The 9801-nt window shown below is 53.8% G+C and overlaps 1 protein-coding gene across 2 annotated transcripts; it reads left to right on the top strand.

Moving 5' to 3' along the window:
• The first annotated feature begins 1711 nt into the window (after window positions 1–1711).
• On the top strand, window positions 1712–5853 carry PNMA8C (PNMA family member 8C). Of its 2 annotated transcripts, XR_005785266.1 has the most exons (3): window positions 1712–2805; window positions 3118–4474; window positions 5569–5853. XR_005785266.1 is itself a non-coding variant. In XM_040457473.1 (2 exons), the coding sequence occupies exon 1, from the start codon at window positions 2183–2185 to the stop codon at window positions 2795–2797; it is 615 nt and encodes a 204-aa protein (XP_040313407.1). In that variant the 5' UTR covers window positions 1712–2182; the 3' UTR covers window positions 2798–2805; window positions 3118–5853. The 2 variants fall into 2 exon arrangements, 1 of the variants encoding a protein (XP_040313407.1); XM_040457473.1 differs by having other exon boundaries at window positions 3118–5853.
• The last annotated feature ends 3948 nt before the right edge of the window (window positions 5854–9801 follow it).

A 9801-nucleotide genomic window follows, 5' to 3' on the forward strand; every position in this document is an offset into this window, starting at 1 on the left:
GTTGGCGAGGACCCTGAGGGCCCCTGGCGGAGTGTATCTGGTCATAATCTCATAGTTCGTGGGTTCGAGCCCCCTCTCCTGGGCTCTATGCTCTATGCTGACAGCTCGAAGCCTGGAGCCTGCTTCAGATTCCATGTCTCCCTCTCTCTCTGCCCCTCCCCTGCTCACCCTCTGTCCCTCTCAAAAAATGGAATAAACATAAAAATAATTGTTTTAATCCTAAACTTCATTCTGATCGGACTGGGTTGAGGTATCCAGCCCTTAACCGATCTCTGTGAGCTGGGAGATGAAACACGCTGATTGGCTTAGGCCTGGGTTACCTGGGTGACCATTTCTGAACCAATCACTGTGGCAGGGGGGTGGGATTATGATGATTAGTCCAAGCTTATTGGCCCACTCTGGACTTGGGGGTTCGGAGGAAGTCAATCCAACTCAAACTTTATGGCTTTTATTACTGGGCTGGGGAGGGGGGCCAATGGACATTGTGAAGGTGATCGTATGTGCAAACCATTTCTTTTTCTTTTTTTTAATTAATTTATTTATTTTGAGAGAGAGAGCAAGTGGAGGAGGGGGAGAGAGAGAGAGAGAGAAGGAATCCCAAGTAGGCTCACTGTCAGCGCAGAGCCTGATGCAGGGGCTCAAACTCAGGAACGGGGTGGGGTGGGGGGGAGATCGTGACCTGAGCCCAAGTCGGACACTTAATGGACTGAGCCACTCAGGGGCCCTTCTTGTTTTCTTTTTTAAAAATACAGTTGAGGGGCTCCTGGGTGGCTCCGTCTGTTAAGCATCCAGCTTTGACTCAGGTCATGATCTCACGGTTGGTGGGTTCGAGCCCCGCCTCAGGCTCTGCGCTGACAGCTCGGAGCCTGGAGCCTGTTTCAAAAATGTATATATTTTGAAACAATCACAGACTTACAGGAAAATTGCAAGTGGGGCACCAAGCATTCTGTTTCCCTCCTGAACCATTTTGAGAGAAAATGGCCCTGAATGTTGCAGTGGGTGCGTCCTTCAAAGACATTCCGAGGTAAAGAGACTTATGTTCTTTTTGGTCCCTAAGTTTTAAAGAAAAAAAAAATTTTAACGTTTATTTATTTTTGAGACAGAGAGAGACAGAGCATGAACGGCGGAGGGTCAGAGAGAGAGGGAGACACAGAATCCGGAACAGAATCCTCCCCTGGTCCCTAAGTTGTATATGAGCCAAGGTACAGCCCACATTCCTCCACCACACTTCCCATTTACTCACGTGTTTGTGTCTACACAGACTCCTGGATTCTGATTTTATCAGGGGGTTATGGTCTCATTTGTCACATCGGTGCTCAAATTGTCCCAGATGGGGCCAGCAGGAGCCCTCCGAGCTGGCTCTCGGTCCTTCCACCTGTTATCCTCATTCTTTGGCCATTTCCTGACTTTCTCGACCCCCCAAAAAGATGCTCCGGGATAACCTTGTATCTCCTCTGTCCCCTCTCCCTGGAATCAGCCATTCTCTCCAAGGAGGAAGGAGGGTGCCATTGAAGGCAGGGGGCTGACCCCTCACCCCTGAATGACCCCCTCCGACTCCGATTTCAATGCGGCTGGCCCCGGCCAATGGCAGAGGCGATGCTCTAGCGGTTGCCATGGAGACTTCTGGGGCGCGGTGACGTCACTGCGGGAACAAGTGCAGCGGCCACAGCCACATCCTTGTCTTCTCCGGGCCACGGGGCACTGAGGGCGGCCTCTGGGCCAGCCAGCCTGCCTTCTGGGCCCCCACCCACGACACCCCGGTGGCAGCAACCCCAGGGAGATCCGGCCTCCCAGATCCGCTGAGACCGCCAGGGCCGGCGAGACCTTTGGAGACCATCCCCAAGAAAGGACAGTGCATCTCCGGGCCCTCCTCGGTGCGGCCTTGCCCAGGCGGGGGGAGCCCCCAGCCGGCTGGCAGACTGCACCTCCATTTCACTCGGCCTCAGTCCCCGGGATCTCCCGAGAGCCCCCTCAGGGGAAGGTTACAAGAAGCCTGGACGCGGGGGCCCTGTGGGCAGGGCCAGGGGCCTCGTCGACTAGAGGGACCGACCGGGCCCCTTGCGGCCTCTCTCCGGCTCAGCCTTTGCGAGGGGATCGTGGCATCCTGGATCGCCTTCCGGATCCCCGAGGCAGCTCGGGGGTGCCCCAGCGGGCATACTGCTGCCTCCGCGAGCTGGGCAGGATGCTGTTCGGGGTGAAGGACATCGCCCTGTTGGAGCACGGGTGCAAGGCTCTGGAGGTGGACAGTTACAAGTCCCTGATGATCCTGGATATCCCGGAAGACTGCGACCACGAGGAATTCGAAGACATCATACGGGCCCCCCTGAGACCTCTGGGCAAGTTCGAAGTGGCTGGGAAGGCCTTTCTGGAAGAAGAGAGGTCCAAGGCAGCCATCATCAGGCTGGCGGAGGACATCAATTATGCCGTCATCCCCAGGGAGATCAAGGGCAAGGGCGGCCTGTGGAGGGTGGTCTACATGCCCCGGAAGCAGGACATTGAATTCCTGACCAAGCTGAACCTCTTCCTGCAGAGCGAGGGCAGGACGGTGGAGGACGTGGCCCGGGTCCTGAGGCAGGAATTGTGCCCCGCAGTGACGGGCCCCAGAGAGCCACCTGCCAGAAAGTGCCGCGCGCCCGGGGCCGGGGAGAAGCAGCCCGGGGCTGGGGCCACCGCCGGGGCGGATGCGGCGCCGCCTCTGGACTCCACGGAGAAGCCGAGCAAGCCTGGAGATGACAAGAGAGGCAAGAGGAAGCATAAGAAAAACCGGCGAAGGCACCATGCATCTGACAAGCTGTGAGGTGACATGGGGAGGGCGCGGGGCCGGGGGGGGGGGGCGCGGCAGAGTGGGAGGTGGGTGTCATCTGAGTGGGTGTGGGTGACGACTGGGTAGCCTCTGAATTCGTCTGGGGAATTTGAGGGAGTGTGGATAATACAAAGGATGGGGAGTACTACTCAAACGTGGAGGTCACTCTGAATGAGTGTCATATGAGTGAGCCAGGGGGACATCTGACTGGCGGGGAGGGAGGGCGGCTCTTCTTATCCGAGTCAACTTCTGGGTTACCTCTGCGTGGTGTGGTCCCTGTCCGGTTGAGCCTGGGTCATTCATTCATTCGTTCGTTCTCACACACCTACTATGTCCCAGGCGCTGTTCTAGGAGCTGGGAGAAGCGAGTGGACCCAACGCAGATCCCTGCCTTCGTGGCACTCATAGAGGCTGGGGAACATTCGAGTCACGTGGGTACATCTGAGTGGGTGCGGGTGCCGTTTGAGCGGATGTAGGTAATATTTGCTTGCGCAAACTCACTCACTCAACCAATGTTTTCTGGGCACCCACGGGGTCCGAGGCACAGCTTCGGGCACTGGCCATACAGCCGGGAGCAAACGGACCCACGCCTTGCCCTAGCGACACTCACAATTCAGTATCCGAGTAGGTGCGGGGAACACCTGAGTCACTTGAACAGACGAGTGACCCAGGTACCATTTGGATGTGTGGGTGGCATCTGAGTATGAACGGGATGTGGGCGTAGTGGGGGGCAACATGTAAGTGTGGGGGGAACACCTGGGTATGTGTGAGAGTGTCATTTGAGGGGACGAGGGTAACTTCTGGGTGAAGAAGGGTCTCAGAGACCCTCCAACAACGTCTGACAACCTGGAGACCCCAGAAGGTCGCAGGCTGAGCCCAGAAGCGCCTCTCGGGCTGTTTCCCTGGAGACCGAGGGCCGTCCTCCCCCTCCCCCACCTCGCGTGAGCAGGTGTCTACAGGAAACGGAAGAGGAGAAACAGGGCCTGGGAGTCCAAGGTTGTGCAAGAGGTCTCGCGCCAGAATTGAGGAGAAGCCAAGAAGGAGGAACGTGTCAGGGAGCTCCCTGCTCTGGAGAAAGGCCACTGTCCCCTTCAGCACCGCCGTCCCCTCTCTGTGGGCTGAGGTTGGGGGACAGCGAAGCATGTGTTGCCAGGAAGAGACCCAGAACCTTCTGGCCTTCAGCCCTGCTGGAAATGCCGCCATTGCAAAGTCTAGACCCAGTTTGGTTTTTCAGCGGTTTCGTTTGGTTTTCAGTTTTTGGTTGGTTTGCTGGGGGGGTTGTTTTTGGTTTTGTTGTTGTTGTTGTTGTTGTTGTTTTGTCTTTTAAAAGGATGTACCTTGAATGTACCTCTGGCCGAAAGTCGTCCAGGGTGGACCACCCTGTTTTATACACGGCAAACAGAAACCATGCCTGACAAAGCGAGATGCCTGCTCGCCACACCTGAGGAGCTCCGTGCTCTGGCGCTTGACTCTCAAAAGCTGTCGCTGTTCCGTACTCGCTCGGTGTCCCTTACAGGGATGGTCAGACGGGGGACTCTTCTGCTCTGATTGGTGCCTGGGCTTGGGATGTGGGTCTCCCCAGATCCACCTCCAGAAGCTCTGACTTGCGCAGAGGGGGCGCTCGGCTCTACAGAGCAAAAGGCAAGACTCCCAGGAAAGAGTCCAAAAGGAGGTAAATAATTAAAGAGGTCACCTTCAAGGGTTATCGATTAACAACATGAACCTTGAGTCCCCCCCCCCCCCCCGTGACGGTGAAGAACAACAACAAAATTGGTCAGGTGACATCCAAACGCCCATGGGGAGACAGAGCTCTCATTCGGGGACGTCTGACCTGTGAGTCTGCAAACTTCCATTGGTTCAGGGATTTGCAAGGGTTTGAGCTGAATTTTTTTTTTTTAAATGCAATCTACACACACACACACACACACACACACACACACACACACAGAGGCTCAGATTCTTACCAACGAATTGTAATAGTGGACCCAGCCCCCCAATGTATTACTATGGTGGGCATCCGTCATGTCCGTGAATTCCAGCATCCAACCTCTGTTCTCATTTCTATGGGGCTGCCCCCCGTGGCCCCCTTAGCAGAGCCGAGAGGTGGAGATTCTCTCTCTACCCACCCCTTCACCTTGGCAGCCAAGGTGCAGGGTGCAAGACCCACCCTCAGGCGGTCAGAAATTCCTCTCAGGTCCTTGCATTCCCAGCAAGTGTCAAGACCGAAGGAGTTTCTAGAGTTTGCTTGCAGTGACAACCCAAAACCCGAAAGACTCTGATTTCTGTAAACTCCCCAAGCTGACTCTGCACCATCAGCCTCGACATCCCTTTTTGCTGTAAAGATTTCCCTGCCCTCCCCAACGTGTGTATTTGATCTTCTTGCCAAGTGCATCCAGGGTCTAGAAGTTTGTAGTTTTCTATTGATCTTTTCCGCCCTTGTAAGTTTCCAGCCTGGGCAAAGCCACTCACAGTGTATCCTTCTACTGTGTTCACCGTTTCCTTTTCCTCTGAGTCCCAAGTGGAACAAATGCTACACAGACCTCAGGCACGTTTGTTTGTTGCATGCTGTTCTCCCATCAAGGCACAATCATTGCATCGTAACAAGGGACAGCGTGACATTTCTTACCGTCTTATCGCAGTGTCAGGGCTCTTCTTTGTGCTGATTGTGAGTTTCAGGTGTTTCCTCTCCACCGTTCATACTTGCGATCCACAACGTTGCGTGGTCGTTCAACGTGGCCCCTGAAACCAAATCTACCGCTTCTCAAGGTTTTCTGGAAGAATTTCCGGACAGAGCAAAGCAAGCGGTTGTGCAGAACTGTTAACGGTTTGAAGCCAGTTATCTGTGACTCGAGGCATGGCTGGCACACAGCAAATCCTGAGCGAAAATTCCCCAGGGGATGGGACACGCTGGCTGAGAGAAGCCTGCGGCTGGCCTCTGTAAACCCCCCATTTTCGAAAGCGGGTTCAGCTAAAGCCCTCCATCGTTCTTTGCGGCTCAGGCCCTATTGTACAAATATGAACGTGTAAAATAAACGTTTGCGGATGCACTCACGGCATGCTCTTTGATATGTGGGGGGAATCCATGGGAGATCTCATTTGGAGAAACAATCTATTGCCAAAACAACATTTGGGGCTTGTTTTTTAAAGTTTATTTATTTTGAGAGAGAGCGTGCACGTGGAGAGAGGCGGAGAGAGAGAAAACCAACCCCAAGCAGGCTGTGGGCGCAGAGCCTGATGCAGGGCTCGATCTCACCACCGAGAGATCGTGACCTGAGCGAAAATCAAGAGTCAGACGCTTAACCGACTGAGCCAGCCACATGCCCCTAAAAAAGCATTTTGAAAACTGCGTCCATGAGTTGCCTGAAGTTTTCCAGGGCTGGATGATTTTTGGTAAGGGGCGTCATCCTATCTCATGGCCAACGGAACACAAAACATGCACCGCTCTTCTCTCCCAGTGGCTCCCAGGGGCTGAGGGAAAAGGTGAAATGGTTTATCTGGGATAAAAACAAGATCCAGTCCGTGTTCCAGGGACTGTGCCCAGTTTTCAGTACTCATTAATTCATTGTATCTTCCCAACCCCCAAGGTATGGCACTATGGATCCACAATCCCTTATCCAGAACCCTTGGGCCAGAGGTGCTTCAGAATTCAGAGAGTTGGAATTCAGGGATTTCAGAAAAGTGAGACAGTGTCTATGTTTTATATTGTGTAATTCACCCCATGGACAGGTTGGGGCACCTCCCATAATCAAGCCTATTATATTAGTGTTCTGCAGGGAAATGTAGGATTTTGACATTAACGGAAATAAATTAAGACTATAACTAGCCCCGTGTCCTCCTAGATCTTGTCTCTAAATGTTTTCCTCCTTCTTGCGGGGGAGGGGGGGTGATGCAAAGCTCTCGGAATTTTTTGGACCTCAGAAGGTTAGGGATGATGAGTTGTTCTACTCACACTACGGATAAGGAACATGAAGCTCAGGTTAGATGACCTGCCGGAACCACACACGAAAGCTCAAGAAGGACCGAAGCCCGGGTCTTTCTGTGGACAGTCTGTGCTCCTGACGCAGGGCTGGGTCTCTCTGCGCCTCCTCCAACAGTGCTCCCTGAGGACCACGGATCCTGAAGGAGGGCTCTGAACCTTGGAGAGGCCAAGCTGTATCCGATTCCCATGGGACTGGCGCTGGTGATTCCCCATGGGTTCCCCAGATTGCCTCTCTGTGCTTCTGCACCCTGCTCTGCGCCCTGGGAGACCAACCACCCTGCACTACATTACCCAAGCTCCTTTGCCCATGACTTCCGGATGGGATCAGCCAATGGGAGGCAGCAGCGGAGGCAGGGGGGGCGGGAGGAGAGAGAGAGGTCGGGGTGTTTCTTCCCCGCTCTCTCGCTGCTGGGCTCCCTCTGTTTTCTGGAAATTGTCGTATCCTTGTACGGTGATACATCTGTCTGTGTGGTCACTCCTCTGCCCACACTCCTCCTTGACTTCCATCCCCCTTCAGAAAGAAGCTCGACATCTTCATAACCCGCCCACCTCAGCACGCCATCTGACGACACTAGCCATCCCCAGACACGCTCCTAGCCACCTCAGAACCTTTGCCCCGTGTTATTGCCTCTGCCTGGGACACTCTTGTATGACTCCCACGGACTCTTACCCCTTAGGTCCCTTTTTCCAGGAAGCCTTCCAGGCCACCCCCAGGATGGATTGTTCCCCCTAGTTTATCTCCTTATAGCTCCCCTGTATTTTTCTGGCTTGGTATGTCTCCCGATGGTGATTAACTTATTTGTATAGATCTGTTGAATGCCAGTCTTCCTTGTAAGACTATGAGCTCCCAGAAGGCAGAGCTGGGTCTATCTTGTTGCCCACTATATCCTCTGGGCCCAGCACTGTATCTGGCACATAGTAGGTACTCAAGAAATGCATATACACGTGTGGCTGTTTTCCTGTAGGTTGTATTTTCATTCAGAAATGGTAAAGCCATGAGATAAGGAGATGGCTGTCATTGAAAAGATAGTTAGGGGCACCTGGGTGGCTCAGTCGGTTGAGCGTCCGACTTCGGCTCAGGTCATGATCTCCCGGTTGTGAGTTCGAGCCCCGAGTTGGGCTCTGTGCTGACGGCTCAGAGCCCGGAACCTGCTTCGGATTCTCTGTCTCTCTTTCTCTCTGCCCCACCCCCGCTTGCACTCTGTCTCTCAAAAATGAAAAGCATTAAAAAAATTTTTTGAGGGGCGCCTGGGTGGCGCAGTCGGTTAAGCGTCCGACTTCAGCCAGGTCACGATCTCGCAGTCCGGGAGTTCGAGCCCCGCGTCAGGCTCTGGGCTGATGGCTCAGAGCCCGGAGCCTGTTTCCGATTCTGTATCTCCCTCTCTGTCTGCCCCTCCCCCGTTCATGCTCTGTCTCTCTCTGTCCCAAAAATAAATAAACGTTGAAAAAAAATTTTTTTTGAAAGAAAGAAAGAAAAGATAGTTTGTTACATTCCATATTCTATCAAGAGGATGGGACATGTCACACCACGGGGTGCCATATGACAAAACACCAGCATTGGTCAGGAGGCAGAGGGAGGAGCAGGGGAAACCGTGGGCAAGAGCTTTTACTGTGGTTTCTGCGGGAAGGAATGGGTGAGGCAGGGTAAGCAGTTTTATGATTGGCTAGGTTGAATAATTTCAGCAGATTCTGGGGTGTGGGGGCTGTCCCTTCTTGTCCAGGACCTGGCCCTGGGGTGAACAGAGCAGGTGGGTGGTGCCAGAGTGTGAAGGCCTGATAAAGGACATAGCTGGGGGTGTGGGGTCTGGGCTGGTCGGTTTGCATTCAAGGAACATGCTCCAAGGCCGGCACCGCTTACTTTCTCTAGAAATTTCTTAACCCCGGCGGGGCAGCCCCTCAAGAGTCAGCGAGGCCCCAGACATCAGAGAGGCAGAATACGGAAAATAGGGGCACCTCAGTGGCGCAGTCGGTTAGGCATCTGCCTCTTGATTTCGGCTCAGGTCATGGTCTCACGGTAGTGGGATCGAGCCCCACGTCGGGCTCGGCACCTACAGCGAAGAGCCTGCTTGGGGTTCTCTCTCTCTCTCTCTCTCTCTCTCTCTCTGCCCCTTGTCCATCTCTTGAAATAAATAAACATTAAAAAAGAATACGGAAAATAAAAGACACAGTTGTTACGATAACACACATAGAACACAGACAAATATCTATGCACGTCAATAGTGGAACTGAATCTGAAATTCCTCTCATTGGCTCACTAGGCAACCTGCCAGTTCAGGAAGCAGGTGCATCTGTCCCATGTACGGTGAAGAACAGAGTTGGACCTATGGCCTGGGTTCAAGTCCCGACTCCTCCGCTTCCCAGAGCATGGGCCTGGGCAAGCCACTGACCTCCTGTGTCTCAGGTTGCTTACTTATAAAATGCGGGTAGTGGTAACTTAGTTCCCCAAGGGTGGGGAGGAGTGTACCCATGCAGACCTGTGAACGACTTAGCACAGCGGCTAAGAGAGAGAAAGCTGTTGAGTGTTGGCCACTGGGATCCTGGGTCTGGTGACTGTTGTGTTTCGCACGGACAAAGAATGCATTAACCTGGTTTTACATCCCAGACTCCTGAACTAAATGTGTCCCCAGCTTCCTCAGAAGACAATCTGGTCTCTGTGTAACGACAAGTGGCTGCTTTGGAACCTGAACAGAGTAGCAAATACACCGAGGTAATACCCCTCGGGAGACAGTACCCGACCCGCGCCCCCAGCATCAACAGGACACATGACAGAGAGTGTCCAAGGCTTCAGAGCTGCGCAGACAGACCTGGGTTCAAATCCTGACTCTGCCACCGACTAGCTGTGTGCCTTCAGGGAGGTGACTTCACCTCTCTGGGCCTCGGTCTCCTCATCGGTAAAGTGGGACTAATATGACCCATGCCACAGTTTCTTTGCAGCAGAGAGAATACAGACCCACAGGCTCTGGGGGCGCCTGGGTGGCTCAGTCGGTTGAGCGTCCGACTTCAGCTCAGGTCACGATCTC

Source organism: Herpailurus yagouaroundi, unplaced genomic scaffold (assembly GCF_014898765.1).
Source record: "Herpailurus yagouaroundi ecotype Mexico unplaced genomic scaffold, PumYag 220, whole genome shotgun sequence".
NCBI lineage: Eukaryota > Metazoa > Chordata > Mammalia > Carnivora > Felidae > Herpailurus > Herpailurus yagouaroundi.